This window comes from Corythoichthys intestinalis, chromosome 12, assembly GCF_030265065.1.
Source record: "Corythoichthys intestinalis isolate RoL2023-P3 chromosome 12, ASM3026506v1, whole genome shotgun sequence".
NCBI lineage: Eukaryota > Metazoa > Chordata > Actinopteri > Syngnathiformes > Syngnathidae > Corythoichthys > Corythoichthys intestinalis.
In genome coordinates, this window is record NC_080406.1 from 22,967,378 (window position 1) to 22,987,249 (window position 19,872).

A 19,872-nucleotide genomic window follows, 5' to 3' on the forward strand; every position below is an offset into this window, starting at 1 on the left:
AATCTTCCGTGATATTTGTAATCATCCTTTTTATGTATTTTTTTTTACTCTTACAGGTACTTGCTGCTCATCCAAATTACCCAAAGATGAGAAAAGACATTTTGGATAAAGCTCGGGCTGCTCTAAGACCATAAGATCTTGTCTTCCCGTTAAATGGTGCAGAAATGATATGAACACAAACACTTTGATTCAAGGTTTTGTCAATATTTTCTTGAAATTAGTCCACACAATTCACACTGGAGCTTAAATAGACGCACCTGATCAAATGTCATTATTTTTAGATTAAAAAATGACACCAAAATAAATCTTTTTAGAATTTAGTTTTTCAATGCGGCCCCAACCAATACCGCGTCGCCCATCGGCACTTCTCGGCAGTCTCCTGCTTCCACCTTCCCACCTGTTTTCTGCCTGGGCGTCCTCCCTGCACTCCAGCGCGGGTCGCTGACTGGGTGCCGATGGGTCGGCTGGGTATTGCCTGCTCCGGGTGGGTATCCTGCCCTGCCCTGGCAGGCCGCTGGGGGTCCCGCAGTGTGCCGCGAAAGGTGGGCTGCGCTGGCTCGTCCAAACCCCCCCCACGATGGGCTGGGGAAGTGCAGCAGCCCTGGGGCAGCTCCCGCCGTCATTTCCAATCGTCTGCAGGACTGTCACATGTCTGATGGGATTCATGCATGACTAGGTGTAATTAGACACACTCAAGTAGTAAAACTCGGTGTCAGGATTAGTGATCAGATAGCATTGAATAGGATACCAGCATACTAAGACTTACAAGGGATGCACACAGATACTGTGATCTACACCTCACATAGCTGATTTGTGTACACTCTATCCCTTCCAAATACTTATCTTTCTGACTCCCCCTCTTCTTTTTTCCTTGGTCATCAGGCCCCGCACATGGTGTTAACTGGAAATATACAGTGGGGAGAACAAGTATTTCATACACTGCCAATGGGTTTTCCCATTGGCAGTGTATCAAAAACTTGTTCTCCCCACTGTAACTGGCCAACGATAGCACCAACATATTCATAGTTAGTGTAGGCGTTCAATGTATTTCTTGTTGTTGTCTGTACTTTTTCTGTCTCTCTCTCCTTATTTTATTCTTTGTCCCCCATTCACGCCTTCCTGTTTGCTGCTTTCTACTAATAAACAAGGCATGTTGAATGATCACAATGGGAGTAAGTCATACTCACATGTGATACATTTAAACTGTTCAAACCAGTCGAACACTAAGATTTCCATTCTCTGTTCAAGCACCTGAACAGGACAGGTTAAATAAATAAATAAATAAAAAACAATGTGGCCCCAACTGAAGAAAATCAGGTCCAACGCAATCGCACTATAGAGTAGAGTTCACTGGTTTCATTGGACCTGAACAAAATATGTCAGGCATGTGGGAAAAAGAGTTCATTTCCAGGTGTGTACTCTCTCAGTCACATAAATAGTAGGGCTGTCAAACGATTAAAATTTTTAATCGAGTTAATTACAGCTTAAAAATTAATTAATCGTAATTAATCGCAATTCAAACCATCTATAAAATATGGCATATTTTTCTATAAATTATATATATATTCTGTAAAATAAATTGTTGGAATGGAAAGATAAGACACAAGATGGATATATACATTCAACATACGGCACATAAGGACTGTAGAGGGCATTTCACTCTACTGTCATTTAAATCTGTCTATGCTGTCCTCACTCCGAAGCGTCTACTTTTTCCAAAGCTAGACAGCTAGTGAACGACGCCTTAATAATCAGACTTCTACCTTTTTCATCTGATTTATAAATAAAATGGCCTCAAACCATTGTCCTCTTTAGACCGTCATAAAAGTACAAAAAAAAAAGTACACAAGCATTGCATTAGCAACAACGTTAGCTTAGCACACTATACAGGTTCACTAAACATAAAAAAAAAAAAAAAGCGTCTCATACAAAAAATATAACATTTCGCTTACTAACATAATATGTACATTCTTTACAACAACCATACTTACGGACAAATCTTGTCCAAGGATCATATAAGCACAACATTACAACGTAGGCATTAGCCCGAGACGTCGTGCAGCCATATTGAACTGGCAAGAAAACAATAAACCATGTCGCAAAGCGACCACAAGAGTTCGCTGTTAGACAGCACAAAAAGCCTTGCTGTAAAACTTACCAAAAGGCAGAATACTGTCTGAGCGGGACATGTGCGTTAATTGCGTCAAATATTTTACCGTGATTAATTTAAAAAATTAATTACCGCGCGTTAACGCGATAATTTTGACAGCCCTAATAAATTGTTAAAGTTTTGAAATGATTTAAATTGGTCTAATTTTTGAATATTTCAGAAACCATCTCAATCAGTTAAATCAACAATGAATGAGTAGATTCAACTGGAGTTACGGTCGTGCACAACCACCACAAAAAGCCATAGTCAATGGAGCACCGAAACATGATTCTCACCATAGAAAAAAAGGGCCAGTTATTTCACCCCCATTGTGTGGTGATACTAATGCAGGCATACAGGAAACACAAGCAAAAATTTTGCCGACTGTCCAATACTGTTACTATTCAATCAAACATTTAAGACTTAAGATAATCGCTTATTACTGGCCTACCATTAAAATCTAATGTTTGTTTGGCGTGGTTCTTTCGCAATGTAAAGCATATTCGAATGATTTACGCTTTGATGACAATGGTATTAAGAGCGAATGGAAAAGCCATGTCAGACAGCAATTTCCATTTGAGAGGAGCGCAGACACTTGAGGGATATTTCAAGAGAACCTGCCAGCGAGCAGGGTAACTTCATGAAAACCTGCCAGCGAGCAGGTTATGTTCACAGAGACTGTTACTATGGTGAATGAGCGTGTTGTAATTACCTCTCTAAATGGTACATGAAGCACAGGGTTTCCACTCATCTCACAGTTAATTTGCCCAGTTTTTTCACATAACCCGCTTAATGGTATACTGCCTGGGTGTGTAAACTTTTCATTTTCAATCACTGTGTATATATACACACAGTTGTAAAACAGACTAAGCCTGTGGTTTAGTTTTTTTTTTCTTCTTAAGAATCACTTTAGTATTTTAATGAGCATCCTTCTTTGGTGAAATGTATCCAAAATACAATAAAATACAATATTATTTTTCTGTAGTTTTATGGACCGTTTTCAAAGGTTTGTGCCTACCCACTTTTCATAACATTAGGTAGGCCTGTACTATCCAAAACAGTAGCTGTATCAAATTTCGACATTTACAAAGATGATCTGCAAAAGTGATAATGAAACATAAAATAATAATAAAACCAAAGATAGTTACTTCCCCTATAAACGATTAATCCACAAAGGTAAAACAAAGGCAACTGTTTTGCATATACAGTACGTGTATGTACAGAGATCCCTCACCGATTTGCACTTCGAAATTTGCGGTCTTGGTTATTCAGATTTTTGAGGTACTGTGTAAGACTCCTTTAACACCTGTGCATTGTGTCATCTTCATCATTGTCATCAAAGTGCACAGGTATTTCTTCATCATCAACATCATTGTGAGTCAAAGAAGGAGCTGCTGGAGTCTATTGTACTTTATTAAAAAAATGTGAGGACATATGCATTAATACATGTACAAACAAGTTTTCTTTTATATTTATCAAATTTACATCATAATATATTACATTTGCAGTGCTTAAAAACTATTAAATATACCGTAATTTTCTGACTACAAGGCGCACCTGACTATAAGCTGCCATCCACAAAATTCGATACGAAAACGGCATTTGTTCATAGATAAGTCGCACTGGACTAAAAGGCGCAGCTGTCCTCACTGTATTATGGGATATTTACACCAAAAGATATTAACCAGGAACACTTTATTTGACAGCAGCATCGTAAGACTGTCATAAGAACAAATGAACCATCATGAACCAATTGGCTGCAAAGCTTCATTGCTTCAAGAAGCTTCATTTGGTCATCACTGCGCCCTTGGGTGAGACAGTTAACCTCTGCTCCCCTCTGCTGTCAACACTTTGTTATCCAACAAGCCTCCTAGCATGCATTGCGGCGCTACAGATGTCGATAACAATCAAAATTCATGTTCTACGCTAATTAGTTCTTCAGTTACTGTTCCAGTTGTTTCATTAATTGCTAGTTATGGTATTTGGTAATCTGACAGTGGTGCCATAAGACAATCATTATGACATGACACTGTCATGAGCATTAATGAATGCTTATAACAGATGTCACTTAGTGTTATCCGCCAAATTATCACACTTTTGAATAGATGTAAAGGATCCACGCCGTATAAAAATGGAGTTAGTGTCATAATTTGCCGGATGATACTTAATGACATACGCATTCAGCAATGCCCATGATAGTGTCATGTCATAATTATGACAGTCTTATGGCAGTTTTATGACGCTGCTGTCAAATAAAGTGCTATCTACTAACCCAAATAAATCACCAATTAAGCCGCACTGTACTATAAGCCGCAGAATTCAAAATGAGGGGAAAAAATGTAGCAGCTTAGTGTACGAAAATTACGGTAACTACAGTGCCCTCCATAATTATTGGCACCCCTGGTTAAGATGTGTTTTTAGCTTCTAATAATTTTTTAAAAATTCAAATAATATGTGACCTTAATGGAAAAAAAGAGAAAAATCCAACCTTCAATACAAGTGCATTTATTCAGTGGGGAAAAAATCCCACATAAAGAAAAAATTATTTGACATCAAATAATGTGTGTCACAATTATTAGCACCCCTGGTGTTAATACTTTGTACAACCCCCTTTTGCCAACAAAACAAGGTCTGGGGACTGAGATGGCCATGGGAGGAGCTTGATTTTGTGTCTGGTGAACCATTTCTGTGTAGATTTGGCCATATGTTTAGGGTCATTGTCTTGCTGAAAGACCCAGTGACGACCCATCTTCAGCTTTCGGGCAGAGGGCAACAGATTTTGTTTTAAAATGTCCTGGTATTTCAAAGCATTCATGATGCCATACACCCTAACAAGGTTCCCAGGGCCTTTGGAAGCGAAACAGTCCCACAGCATCACTGACCCACCCCCATACTTCACAGTGGGTATGAGGTGCTTTTCAGCATGCGCATCTTTCGTGGCACGCCAGACCCACTTAGAGTGTTTGTTTCCAAAAAGCTCAATCTTGGTCTCATCTGACCAAAGCACACGGTCCCAGTTGAAGCCTGGGACCGGGACAAAATCCAGCTCCTCCCATGGCCATATCAGTCCTCAGACCTTGTTTTGTTGGCAAAAGGAGGTTGTACAAAGTAATGACACCAGGGGTGCTAATAATTGTGACACACATTATTTGATGTCAAATAATTATTTCTTTATGTGGGATTTTTCCCCACTGAATAAATGCACTTGTATTGAAGGTTGGATTTTTCTCCTTTTTTTCCCATTAAGGTCCCATATTATTTGAATTTTTAAAAATTATTAGAAGCTAAAAATACATCTTATCCAGGGGTGCCAATAATTATGGAGGGCACTGCATGAGTTGTTGTTTTTTAATTTGGGAAAAACATTACTTATATGTATCTCTTTCTGATGCTGTCAAATCTGAATAAATACATTGAACACATTTTTTTATTTTTAATTCTTTATCTGTAAATAGGCTCCGCCTCTACTTCGCGGATTTTCGTGGGGCGGTCCCCCTTAACCGCGAAAAACGAAGGATCACTGTATACATGTCAGTTATGCTGCCAGGTCAATGAAATACACCGTTATTCACAAATGTATTTTAATTGTCATTTTGAAAAATGACCACAATTACATCATGATTGTGGTACTTTGTGAACTAAGAAAACTGTTCAACTTGCTTGAGAGCTACTGTATGGTACGTGCCTCCTTGCAGTTTGTGACCCAGTCCAGTTGAAGGCAGACACGCTCCACGGCAGTGACCGATGCCGGTGGCAGTTTCCCCACGGGTGGGATTCACGTCGCCGCTCCTATCCTATTAACATCCGAGTCCTCATCGCAACCTCTGAAGAAGAAAAAAAAAGTGAAGTCGCTGCGATTCATGATCCATCTGCTGGTAAATGTTAGGATATGACAACAAATATCTGTTAAATAACTTGCAAAAGCAAGTTGATTAAACTTTCGGCAATTTTTTTCTGAAAGAAGTCGATTGGATTCGGTGCAAGATAGAGCGCGTTCCTCTCCCGTGTGTATCCCGGCAACTGTGGATGAATGGGGCTCTTGAACAAACCCACTGGCACCGTTGTTCATTGATTCATTCAGCGTGAGCGACTCCACAACAACGCTCGTGTTCAAAGCCCACGACTTTCAACTTGGACAAAAGTCGTGTTTTATCTTTCGAAATGATTTTAAAGTTAGGGTTGTCTGATACTAACGGTTGATAGTGTTTACGTCTTCCTTTTGCAGCCATGGAGTTTGACACGCACGGCTCGGTTCTGCGCATGCGCGTGAGTAGGTCACCGCCTTCTACCTGAGAGCAGCGCACCTGGGGCCAACGAGACGGAAGTTTCCTTAGGTACAAATCTTTTTCTGATTTTTCTAGGCGCTCCACGACAAAGGACAACGTTTCCTCGACGTTGGTGCGGCTAGAAAGACGTTGCCCGGTGGGAAGGCGACATGAATTCGGTCCCCGTTTTTTTGCTGGAAACGATTTTGAAACCCTTTTTTTAATGCACGTCCAGTTCACCGACTCATGGTAAGTTTTTCTGCTGTGACGGAATCCTCAGCAGTGGGGTTCACTGATTTGTGACATTTATACTATTTGGGATTATATGTTAAAATTCATTCACTGCGACAAAGATAGACGTTAAATCCGTTTGAACTGGGATGGCTGCTATAATCATGTTTCACTGCCCTCGACAGTAATGGACGTCCAACCCGTTTGATTTTGATCGCTTCCAGGCTCTCACAGTCCAAATGAACTAGACGTCATAGTCGTCAATGGCAGTGAATGAGTTATTTCTCTGTATAATAACTTAACTCATTGAGTGTTTAACAAATTGCGAGTTTGCCTTTGAGACTACCTTATTTCACCCCAACAAATTGTGATTTTTATTGAACACCATTCTCATTGTATCAATTACTTATGCTATTAGAAAGACAAATATTGATACAAGTCCCACATTTTCCCTGATGCATTAACTAGAAGCAGTCAGTGCACAAAAGAAAAATGTATGCTTTATGTGTGTACATTTTTATATGTCAATCTACGGGATATTCATGATTTTGTTCATTTTTGAGTTTCCTTTTTGTTAATTTTAAATTTTCAAATTCTCAAAACTGTCAGTATCGTATTTTCAGCAAAAGGTCAGCATCATTGGAAAGCATTCACGTAACAAGCATAATGAAATAACTAATAACCATGGTTATACCTTATCTTCACTTTTTTTTGTTCTGTTTAATGCCTGCTGTACATTGTAAACTTGTATATTTTGACCAACAATGAACATTGACCCTGGCTTTTGATCTGGGAATGTTTTTGATTAAGATCATCACGTAAACAATGGAAAATTGCAAGCTATAGAATATTGGAATTGACATAATTTGCTCATCAAACAATTAAACTTAAAATAGGATGGCAAGCAACACTTTCAGAGTGCATCGCGGTTGATTACTACTTCAAATTGGGTAGAATAATAAGAAAATATTCTTAAGCTGATTTATTTAGATTTGAGAAATTTATACTCAATTTTTGTGTTTTTGAGGGGTGTTCGCCAACAGTGAGTAAACAGTGTAAATGGGGTTTCCATGTAGCTCATAAATTGTGAGTGCTTCATTCCGTGCTCTGAGGGCTCCCACTTGAGAATCTTGGTGCTGAGATGATAATGAGAGAGTGTCAGAATTGCAAGGAAAATGACATGTTCCTTTGAAACTTGCTCGTCACCACCGAGATTCGAAGTACAGTAAATTGCATATCTGGCGACATGTGGCCCATAGCCAAGAAAATTGTTAATGAAATTACAAATAGCATTAAGAATTAGTCATTTAAGAGTGGTCATCAAATGTATTCAACTAATGCCTATACAGAAGAGAGGTTGAAGAAAGATGTAAAATTATCATTTTTATGGTTTGTAAGTGTGTAACTGCTAAGCCCTTTAAATTAAGACTTCTTGAGTTTAATTATTGTGTTGCATTTTCATAATTACTTAGTGACTTTGTCCGACACACTTTGATACTGCTTCTTTGTCATTGTTTATGTACAACAGTTCACACTGCCATTTAAAACCTGCCTGGCTCTCCATCTAAGAAGAATGACATATCTGCGCAGAGTGCTTAGACGACGACTGCACCCTCTTAAACTGGTAGTGGTGGCTCTGGCCTTTGTCATGTTTTTGTTCCTTATACAATGGGAAGTGGAAAGCCAAAGTCCACAGAAGGACCCATGGTTAAAGGATATAAAAGAGAAGCGCGATACCATGCTGGGCTTGATGATGGGAGCTGTGAATAACTTCAGGGATGCCATGCCAAAGATGCAGATTAAAGCTCCTGTACATAAGAGACACAGTGCAAACAGTGGGTCCTGTTTGCCGGGTCATTACACAGCTGCGGAGCTCAAACCCGCCCTGGAAAGGCCTCCCCAGAACCCGCTGGCTCCCGGTGCCGCTGGCAAGCCCTTCCACACCAACGACCTGGGTGCTGCGGAACAGAAGGAAAAGGAGATGGGCGAGCAGAAGCACTGCTTCAATCTGTATGCCAGTGACCGCATCTCGCTGAGCAGAGACCTGGGCGCAGACACAAGACCACCAGAGTACGTTTGCTTGCACACTCTTCATCCTGGTCACACAAAAGACTTCATGTTTACCTAGATACTAAATTCAATATAGTGTCAGTGATGTTGGCGCAAACCAAATGTTGCTCACTCCTTTCCCAAATAATTGTTCAGCACCAAAGCTACATTTCGTGCCGTCTCTGAAAAGTCTGATAATGGCAATAAAATAATATAATTAAACAGGCACAAGGAAAAAAAAATAATCCGCAGACATCTCCTTCATGTGCTATGCCCATTTTTAACCAAGTTGTCTGATCGTGGTAATCTGTTAACCTTTTATAGGGCTAGTGACTATTTTTGGTTAAAAAAAAAATTAATAAAAAAAGATGACCCCGCAGTCCTGGCGCCCACATACGTGGACGCCAGGTCGTTATAGTTTTTTTGTTTGTTTGTTTTTAGCAAAGAAAAAAAAAATCACTTGCTTACCGTAATTATTCGACAATAAGCCGCTACTTTTTTCCTTCATTTTGAAACCGGTGGCTTACAGTCCAGCACGGTTTATCTATTGATTTATTTGGGTTAATAGGTAACACTTTATTTATAAGCGGCATCATAATTATAACATGACACTATCATCAGCATTACTGAATGTTTTTCACAGATGTCATTGTCTTCCGGCAAATTATGTCACTAACTCCATTTATGTCCAGCTCGGATCTTTTACATCCATTCAAAAGTGAGATAATTTGCCAGATAACACTAAATGTACTCTGTTATAAGCAATCATTAATGCTCATGACCGTGTCACGTCAAACTTATGATTGTCTAATGACAGTCTGAAACAACTGGAACAGTAACTGAAGAAATAATTAGCACAGAATATGAATTTTGATTGTTATTTAAATCTATAGCGCTCGAATGCATGGTTGGAGGCATGTTGGACAACAACAGTGTTGACAGCAGGTGGGAGCAGAGGTTGACTTTCTCCCCCAAGGGAGCAGTGATAGTGTTAAAGCAATGAAGCTCTGCAGCCAATCGGTTCAACGCTTCATGGTGGTTCATTTGGTCTTATGACAGTCGAATGATGCGGCTGTCAAATCACGTGTTACCAGTTAAACTTTTGGTGTAAATATCCCATAATACAGTGAGGACAACTGTGGCTTATATTCCAGTGCGGCTTATCTATGAACAAATGTGGTTTTCGTGTCAAATTTGGTGGGTGGCGGCTTATAGTCAGGTGCTCTTTTATAGTGTGAAAATTACGGTAATAATGGGTTAATGTAAGACACTGTAGTTTCCTCTGTTGAGGTACAAACCTAAAAAAAAAACTAAGCTCTTTACGTAATGTATGAATGTGTAATTTAAAGGGGGTATGATAAGACGAGTCTTAACTTAAATCTGTGGAGTCAGAAACCAAACTTCAAAGATAATTGCTCTCACCAAGACTTTGTTTCAGCATGCCTACCCAGTTACTGTTACTACACAGGCAAAGGCACTTACGTTTGGCTAATTACAGCACATCCCAATATGCCTCAAATCGGTCTTGTGTGTATCAGCGGTACACATTAGGGCATAGAACACATTGAGTGGAGCGGGGGGTCTCTGTTCACGAGGTTGTCACATCAGTAATCAAACGCGACACACGGGAATCCTCCTAGACCTCTCAGAACAAATAGATCTTTGTGCTTCTCTCTGCAGATGTATTGAGCAAACCTTCAAGCGATGTCCGGCCTTGCCAACCACCAGCGTGATAATCGTGTTTCACAATGAGGCCTGGAGCACCCTGCTAAGGACGGTGTACAGCGTCCTGCATACATCCCCTGCCATTCTCCTCAAAGAAATTATCCTGGTGGACGACGCCAGTGTTGATGGTAAACGGGTCAAACATTTCTTTTTTTGCTGGGTTTGATTTCATGTGGTGCTGTCGAGAGGAAGTCATTTTCCTTTTTTGTTGATCAAGGAAGAGGGGGTCGTTACTGAATACTTTTTTTAAGGGGACCTCACAGTCAGATCTTAGAATTGACTCTTGGAAACGGCTCAGTGGTGGGAGGTAACAGAATCCTGTGGGAGATTTCAGCCAATCCTGAGTGTTTGTTAGCTTCAGTTACTTCTGGGGAGCTGGCCACAGGTGGTGCCCGGATATGCAGTGGCCTTTGTAGAAAGGGGTTTGAGCAAATAGCGTACCATGTTGAGGATTAGCAGAAAAAACTGTCCTTTTATTCTGGTTGAGTCAAGCATACCAAGGATTGTGTTTTTTAACCAATCATCACCTTGACATTTCTTCCGCCTTTGTATAGGACTTTACCCTACGGTTTGTATTTGTGAGTCATTCCACTGAAACCAGAGCCATGAGCTTTCCAAAACTGCAGACTTATTCAAAACTGCATTAGAATTGGAAACCTAATCACATATTACCCCTATTACAAATGTTAGGAATTTCAAGATCAAACAATCTAATAATCAAAGATGACCCAGTACCACAGCACAACAAACTGGGGGTGTGACAATATAATGAAACTATGATATATTGCGATAGTTTGTATTCCAAGGGGTTATTGATATGTTCCCGCCAAAAATCGATATATCATTCTAAAAAGGTGTCAGTGTTTAAAAAAAAAAAACAAAAAAAAAAGAACCAACAGGTTGCTAGCAAAATTTTCCACTAGAATATTGTTCTGTGCTAGACATCCAATTCATTTTGAAAAGGAGGGGGGAATGAACATACATGTTGGCCATTCATAAGGCATTCATTTAATTAGGGTTAGGATTAGATCTCTGCGATCCTCTTCTGACCTCTGTTCGCCAGTCTTTATAAATTAAGGTGACTATTATTATTTTTGTAAAGTCAGCAAGGAAGTCGCCAGCTTTGTTAGGTTTTTAATCATTTATTTCAGAACTCAGAACTCTAACACAACACGACTACTGTCCGCCGTAACTGACAGCAACATCAACCGAACATGAAAAGTGAAAGTAAGAACTCTTCCGAACCGCGCCCTCTCGCGCTCTCTCGCTCTCTCTCTGTGCAGGAACAGCATGCAAAACACAACCGCCACATTAGAACCAGATTTATTAGATTATTTTTTAGATTACGTTACATTATTTTAATACAGGATTATTATAATTCCAATTTGTAATTATAATTCATTTTGCTATGTTAAATTGTACCTGCAGTATTTATGAAGGATTTAACATAGGTTTTTGCGCTGTGAAACGAACTAATCAAATTATGATGTATTCTTGTGGGGAAAAAACCCGCTCGACATATGACCATTTATGTATAAGTATAGATATGGATATCTGTAAACATGGTGAGAGCCGCTTGAATACGGCTTACTCTGGAGAGGGCTGATTTCGTGAGCAGTTTTCTCTCAACACTTTACTTTCAAACACAATTTTAATATGCAAACCTTGAATTGAAAGATTTTGAGGTGAGTTTATTCATCTTGAAAATATTAAGCATAAGATACACACGTTGCCTCTAGAGGGCGTTTCATTTTGTCACTGTACGAGAAGCGGCTATTTAAAAATGTAAAACTTGAATTTCTTGTGTTGACCTTTAACTTTCTTTCAGATGTGCTGAAGAACCAGCTGGATGAGTACCTGAAAGCACTGATTATTGTCCGCGTCGTTCGGCAGGTAGAGAGGAAAGGCCTCATTAGCGCTCGTTTACTGGGCGCGTCCGTTGCCACCGGTGACACGCTTACCTTTCTGGACGCCCATTGTGAGTTCACACATGTAACCCAGACCTATGATTGTCATCCTTGATGCGTTTGAGTCTTTTCGTTCACAGGTGAATGCTTTAATGGCTGGCTAGAGCCGCTGCTAGCCAGGATAGCACAGAACTCAACTGCAGTGGTCAGTCCTGACATCTCAACAATTGATCTCAACACCTTTGAGTTCATGAAGCCATCCCCGTACGGCCAGAACCACAACCGGGGGAATTTTGACTGGGGCTTGTCCTTCGGGTGGGAGAGTATTCCGGATCATGAGAAAAACAGGAGGGAGCATGAGACTGATCCAATCAAGTAAGATGAGTCGCAATGTCGGCTTTGTGAAATCTTGCAATGTTTTTTTTCTTTTTTTTGTAAATTGAAATGTCCTCTAGGACTCCCACCTTTGCCGGCGGTCTGTTCTCCATCTCTAAGGAATATTTCTACCACATCGGAAGCTATGATGAGGAAATGGAAATCTGGGGTGGCGAGAATATTGAAATGTCTTTCAGGGTAAGAAACTGCTAAGCCACAAACATGACTCTTTGCCTGTTGTTCAGTGACAGTTTTGATTTTTTTCCCCTCCCTAAATTACCTTTCCAAATGTTACAAAGGCTTTCATTAGGGTGCCTGCCTATTTAAAAAAAGCACATTATCATCAATTGATTGGTCAAATTGTGTGGGAGGTGACTGAATGCGTCAAAGAAATCATAAAAGGTTCAAACAGTGCATAATGTATTAAAGTGGAGTTCACTTGTATTAAAGGCGTACAATATCTTGTCCTTTGTTACTAAATACATAACTGCAGCAAAGTTTTTTTTTTCCCCCAGACGTCTTGGCCTTGGCTCATTTTTCTGTTCATTTCCAACACAATCATGTCGCAGGATGTTCTGATCCCAACTGTGTACATTTTTTGTTGCAAAATCCTAGCACCAACACCCTCTGCATTCATATTCCCCAACATTTTTCAGAAATGGGAGTAAATAACAAATATATGAAATAGGGCTGCAACTAAAGATTATTTATATAATCAATTATTCGAAAGATTAATTCAATGATTGACCCGATATTAAATGCCACTTTTTTCAATTTACATCACAATTTAACTTGAAGTTGTTTTAGGAATGTTTTAAGTAACAATAAAGACAAAATCATAACTATTTCCTTCAAAAATATTTTATTACAGCTTCCTGACTTAAATGCAGTCTACAACTGTACTGTTTTGCGTACATAAAACTGTTCTTTAATAAAGGTTCTGAGTATTAAAAACATAAAAATGATTTCTCACTACACAAAGCAGACAAAAGTCCTGCTCATTCAAATAAAAAAGTGCTGCTGATTGACTTTTTTTCCCTTGTGGGCAAAGCGCTGATATAAATTGTGTCAATGACTCCTTTATTTTCTTCAAACAAACTAATCCGCAAAATCAAGTAAGGAGGCAGACTCTAATGAATCGGTTTTCTTTCATCTTTCATATCAAATTGTTTTTCATAAATACAATCCAAATCCAGTTTTAAAGCACACTCCATTGTATAACAATTTACAGTTTGAATGGGCGTTTGTGTTGAAAGAAGACACTAAGCTGCTATATTAACGGGTTTATGTGTGTGGTTTCTTTATAAAAAGAAACGAGACAACTTTATCCAACAGTAACTCAAGTGCTCTCCTAAATGCAATACAAACGAACACTTAAGACACTAATTGGCATAATCGCTAACTAGCTTAGCGCTCAGTGCCAAGTAGTAACGTCTCATCAACAAAGTACACAACCGTAGTGTATCATATGGGATTTTTTATTATGTACACTAGGGTTCAAAAGTTTGGGGTCTGATACACTACAGTTCAAAAGTTTGGGGTCGCTTAGACCCCAAACCTTTGAACTGTAGTGTACAAACAATACAGTTGGCATCATTTACTCACCTTTAACGGAGACATACTGGATCTAACACACACGACTAAAGACAATCTAACTCTCGTAAATATTATTGATTCAGCAACTAAACCTGAGTGTAGCATTTAAGTCACACTGCTGCGTGCGCACAGCTCACATTACACACACAAACAAGGACCTAAATGGGACTGCTAATAGCTGCAGGCAAAAATCGATTATCAATTTTGCTGGCAATTAATTTATTAATCGATTAGTTGTTGCAGCCTTACAATGAAGTCAGAATAACAGATTTCTTTTTCTCAGATTTCCATCAAGCGGAAATACAAAAATTAACGCCAAGCTAGTATTAAAATAATTTTAGGAATCAAATAGGTGTTTTTGAGCATATGGGCCTCCTTTAATTTTGATTATGATGGTGATATTTCAAGTGATAGTTATTTTGTCATTGAATAATTTTTTGAAGTGGAATAACCGCTGCTTGAGTATTTTCTAGAAACTTGAACCATTTTCTGCTATTGTCTCTGAACCTGCAGGTGTGGCAGTGCGGCGGCCTGCTGGAGATCATCCCGTGCTCAGTGGTGGGCCACGTTTTCCGCACCAAGAGCCCCCACACCTTTCCCAAGGGCACTCAGGTTATCACACGTAACCAGGTCCGACTGGCGGAAGTCTGGATGGACGAGTACAAGGAGATCTTCTACCGTCGTAACCAGCAAGCCAGGAAGATGGCTAAAGAGGTAAGTGATACCAGTCTTTCGTTTAAAAATCTAGATGCTTTAGGACCCTACTTCTGAAGGCAGGTTTAAACATATCCCTCGGTTAAGGGCTTAGCAGCTGCTGTACATTACAACTCAAGTTTAGAATTACAAGGAGAGCCCCAGTACTGTATTTAAATCACTTAGTAGAAAGGAAATGCACATTATTTGAGAAGAAAAGAAAGAAATGGAAGTAGGGCTGGTAGAAAGCACTGTTTCCTAAACTTGTGGTCTCAAAGGTGCTGTGAAACCTCCCTTGACGCCCCTTCCTCAAGTCTACTTCCAACACGTATTCCTTTGACATTTTTATTGTTACAGGGTGAAGGCCTGATAAGCTGCTACTCATGTTATTGTGTGAGGCGTGTATAGTATCATTTTTTAGTCCCTCCGTTATTTGAGGATTGATCGCAGTGAAATGTGGTACTGTATATTTTAGGGATGCATCCGCATCGATCCTTGAGCCCGATTTTTTTTTTTGTTACAGGGCTGATTAATTAATTGCAGACTAATTGTGGCCTCTAGGTTAGGAGTTAGCCAGTAGAGAGCACACTCGCTCTTTGTAGGAGCCTTCAGCCTGAAGTAGCACATTTGTGCTCGTTTGTTTTAATACCTACATTTTTTGGACTAGTCCTTTTTAAAACTTGTGACCAATAACCCATTTTATTCTCAAACGATAGAATTTTTGTTACATAAATGTGCCACACAGTTCAAATAACTTAAATACAGTGGACCCTTATGATAGCAGCACAAGCCATTCCACGACCAAGCTCGTGACTTAGATCTGCTCATATTATGAATGTATTTTCTCTATTAAAAAATAACTGAATTCCAGTTGGCATGCAACACTTCCCATGTTGCCTCTAAATAATAATTCAAAACATTTTTAAGGCTAAATAATCTGGGAAAAAAATGAGAGCTGAAGTCTTGCGATGGGACGAAAGTGCGAGCCAACTGAGCAGGAGAGAGAGAAGAGGCAGACATACATACACTTTGACGGTAAAGGAAACGATATGAACAAAACAATGTTTTTGGAGTAAGTAAACTGGGGGACATGATTAATGTTCACTTGTAAGCACAAATAATTCAGATGCACTTGATATAAAATTCTGTCACTGGAGATAACGATGATGAGCAACAGATGTGCAGATGGGGAATTCTGTTGAGTAGAGATGCTCAAATACCACATATTTGGGACGCTGAGACACTTGGGGAGTCAAAGCGAAAGAGAGTGCTCGCGATGCTGCCTAGCGGGATGCCGAGGCACTTGGACACGCAAAAAGAGAAAGGATTTCTTGATTTCGCTTGTATCCTGAAAATTTGCTCGCATAATAAAACCCATTTCTTTTCTCGTGACAATGCTCGCATTTTGAATCTATACTTATACAGTATATAAATAGAACTTTGTGTGTGTTCTCTATAAACTCCGAAAAGGCTGGGCGGATTTGGACAAAATTTTACACACTTGTTCTTTGTTTCTGGGAATGTTCATGGATGGATTTGATCAATTTGGGCCTCCATTTAGTACGGAAAATTAATTAGAAACTCCAAAAATTAGCATAGAAAATGCCAATTTTCACTTTTTCACCCGAGCAACGCTGGGCCATACTGCTAGCAATGTTGTTAATAATGGCGTTAGAGTATAACGGCGTTACTTACGGCGTTATTTTTTTCATTCGTGAGTAATCTAATTTTTTCATCTTTGCAACGCCGTTACCATTACTGAGGATGTAAAGGCCTGCGTTACTACTTCGGTGGAATGACGCGAGAAATGTCTGAGACAAGGAGAAAGCAGAGCAGGCGCAGGGAGGAGGAAAGGGAGTTGTGACGCCGTTGCAAACGCGATGCTAGGTGGCTCCAATAATGCCTGACTACAGCCGACACCAACAGCCTACAAACTACGTCCACATTACGCTACGGTAGATATCACATGTATATAGAAGTAGATGCGAAATGACTAACTCGGCGGCGTTAGTAAACAGCCGCCATCTTAAATCAGTAGATTTCTCAGGAAGGCTCCGTTTGTAGCGAACCTTCCTAGCAAACCTAAGTCAAGTAACTTTTTATCTAAAATACTCCTAATTCGGAAAAAAATCTTGACTTGAATCTAAACAGTTTTAAAACTTTCACATGTCGAAAGTAGACAGAAGGGACCTAATGTAATAACGGGGGTAATTTTAACATCTTTAACGGTTGATTTACAATGAACTTCACATAATATGACCTATGTTTTTTTTTTTTTTTTTTTTTTTTTTTTTGAGCGGGGGGAAAAAAACTTCAATTAATATAAACATATTTGATGCGAAAGACGTTGTAGAATGGATCATGTAATAACGGGTAAAACATGAAAAGTAAAACCAGTTTCTTTGCCAATTAACTAATTACTCTTAGATTGAGGTAACTGAGTTACTAACTCAGAGTAACTGAGTTAGTTACTCAGTTACTTTTTGAGTTACTCTAACTCAGTTACTTTTTGGTTGAAGTCATTTGTACCTAATTACTTTTTTAAAGGAAGATTAACAACAGTGACTGCTAGTAACTCATAAATTGAGGTGCTCGTATCATGAGGGTCCATTGTATAATCGTGCCTTGCAATACGAGTTATACAAATTGAATTTTTCTACAAAAAATATGTCAGAAGCCTAGAAACTGCTATGATAAAGGCAGATCATTTTGTAACTTTGTTAATAGTAGATCTCGATACAGGTACTATTTATTTATTTTTAATTATTTTACCCCCCACTTACAGCAAACATTCGGGGACATCTCAAAGCGTATCAACCTCCGCGAGCGCCTGCAGTGCAAGAGCTTTTCCTGGTATTTGAAGAACATCTATCCAGAGGTCTACGTGCCTGATATGAACCCTCTGCGCTTTGGCGCAGTAAGTTCAGTCGCCGAACCCCCACACAACTTTAATCCTCTGAGCTCAGTGGAGCCGTTGCGGGTTACTCCTTGGGACATTCAGCAGGACCAGTCAGCTTCCGATTTGACGCCACTGACTCTCTCTAGACGCTGGATTTGTTTAAACAGCTTGCTCTGTTTGTTAGCTTTTCATTTTGAGTCTTCTTTTTGTGTTTAGGTGAAGAATGTTGCCAAGGACTCCTGTCTGGATGCAGGCGAGAACAATGACGGTGGCAAACAGCTGATCATGTACCCTTGTCACGGATTGGGGGGGAACCAGGTTTGGGAAAAAAATGCCTAAAAATCATTCACATTAAAACCCTTCCAATCATTTTTTTCTTTGCACTTGTAGTATTTTGAGTTCTCCACTCATCACGAGATTCGACATAACATTCAGAAGGAGCTGTGTTTGCACGGAACAGAGGGGGCTGTAAAGCTGGAGGCCTGCCAGTATAAAGGCATGAATACAGTTGTGGGTGTGCAGCAAAAGTGGCAGCTGACAGATGTAAGTTTGATCCCCTTGCATTTTTCCAACTCCAGAGTGTTTGATTGCAGGGGCAGGGAAATGTACTTTTTTTTGTGTTTCTATAACCAGAACCAGTTGTACTTGCCGGCACTGAACATGTGTCTGAGCGCCCGTTTTGAGCATCCCGCTCTGGCTCCATGCGACCCTTCGGACAGATACCAGCTTTGGTCCTTCATCTAAATGGTAACATCTGGAGTGTCGCTTTTATAGAGTCATGACTGCAAGGAGTTTTAATTTATTTTTAACACACAAAAACGGAACTGTTGCTGCTTCAAAGTGTGAATGTTGGGAGAAAGCACGGTGGGGTCGCTTTGGGGAGGAAACCTTTGACATGTCGCCTCCCCAGCTCACAATGTGAACTCAAAGATGCTTGGAACAATGAAGATGCACTGACGGGGGGCTTCTCTTTGTGTTTGAGATCAAATATTTGGACAAAAGTATCGGGACTTATGGCCATTCCGTAGGCAATATGTAAATGATAAGAAATAGAGATCTTAAGTACTCCAGTCAAAAGAATTGTTACCACTAAATTGGAAGCACACATCTTTCTAAAATATTTTGGTTAGATTAAAAAAAAAATCACCAAGTTTGTCTGCTACCGCGACTTTTGTTCATGTGTATTACAAATTCTCGTCAATGTAATGTGCTGTACTGCGCATTTGAAGCCAACATTGAATTGAATATGTCTATTAAAAAATGTGCACCAAAGAGACTGAATTGAAAAAGCTGAATCACAAATATGAGCGCTGCCTTAAAGAAGATATTTTTATACAACTTTCATCCAGTGCCTTAGATGTCATTATATTCTATAGCAGTTGGTAGAAAGGGATCTGTTGTGGGTCGTCACCATCATTATTTTCTTGGTTGTCGACCAAGAAAGTTGACTCTGGAGCAACGTGATGCACTGTCCCATGTTTAGCTGGAAATTTTTATGTGACAAATTCAAAATGCCAACACACTGTGATGTAAAAGAGGCAAAAGCCCAAACCTGATGTCCTAAATACTGCAAACTTTTATAGCATTACTGTATTATTTCATGTGAAAACGAGACTTGAGAAGAAATAAATATGGGCAGTCATTTGTCTAGAAGCCCCAATAAGTGGCTTTCTGGTGTGTCACAATGTGTAGTTAATTCTTTTCAGGAAGGGGTGCTGTAGGTCACTCACAGCAGGGGGTGCTGGGGATCTTTTTTAGTTTTTCCATCCAAAAACTGCCGTTTCGGTTACACTTTGTCATGCTCGCGCGTTTTCTCCATACAAGGAGTGCACAATGGCAGTACACACTCATGCTGGATTGTTTATGTACTACTACTAGGCTACTACAAAGACCGCGTTCTATTTCACCTACAGCGTGTGTTGGAGTTTTTGTATTGGAAATAAAAGTGCTCGTGTATTATAATGCAAATCCCCACAGCTAGAC

The 19,872-nt window shown here is 39.6% G+C and overlaps 2 protein-coding genes across 4 annotated transcripts in view; both read left to right on the forward strand.

The window, feature by feature from the left end:
* ttc21b (tetratricopeptide repeat domain 21B) overlaps window positions 1–6,655 on the forward strand; it is a 26,866-nt gene extending 20,211 nt beyond the window's left edge. The window contains exons 29-33 of one of the 3 annotated variants that reach the window (XR_009066269.1): window positions 57–156; window positions 5,845–6,024; window positions 6,111–6,231; window positions 6,375–6,419; window positions 6,511–6,655. Coding sequence is in view for 1 of the 3 variants with exons in the window: in XM_057851775.1 (XP_057707758.1) it covers window positions 57–134 (78 nt within the window). In the remaining 2 variants the exon portion in view is untranslated. Of the gene's footprint in view, window positions 1–56; window positions 1,927–5,844; window positions 6,025–6,110; window positions 6,232–6,374; window positions 6,420–6,510 lie in introns of those variants that run through there. The other 2 variants (XR_009066268.1, XM_057851775.1) reach the window with 2 other exon arrangements.
* Window positions 6,515–19,562, forward strand: galnt3 (UDP-N-acetyl-alpha-D-galactosamine:polypeptide N-acetylgalactosaminyltransferase 3 (GalNAc-T3)). The gene is made up of 11 exons (XM_057851776.1): window positions 6,515–6,663; window positions 8,174–8,715; window positions 10,375–10,547; window positions 12,248–12,397; window positions 12,467–12,701; window positions 12,782–12,899; window positions 14,811–15,011; window positions 17,776–17,907; window positions 18,106–18,207; window positions 18,280–18,432; window positions 18,523–19,562. Exons 1-11 carry the CDS (start codon window positions 6,661–6,663, stop codon window positions 18,631–18,633), a joined length of 1,920 nt encoding a protein of 639 aa, XP_057707759.1. The 5' UTR covers window positions 6,515–6,660; the 3' UTR covers window positions 18,634–19,562.
* Window positions 19,563–19,872: the final 310 nt, after the last annotated feature.

Excerpts from the sequence above, each read along its gene's own strand:
- galnt3 (XM_057851776.1), top strand. Across the intron at positions 8,716-10,374 it reads GCAGACACAAGACCACCAGA|ATGTATTGAGCAAACCTTCA; the intron begins GTACGTTTGCTT and ends TTCTCTCTGCAG. Across the intron at positions 12,398-12,466 it reads TACCTTTCTGGACGCCCATT|GTGAATGCTTTAATGGCTGG; the intron begins GTGAGTTCACAC and ends TTTCGTTCACAG.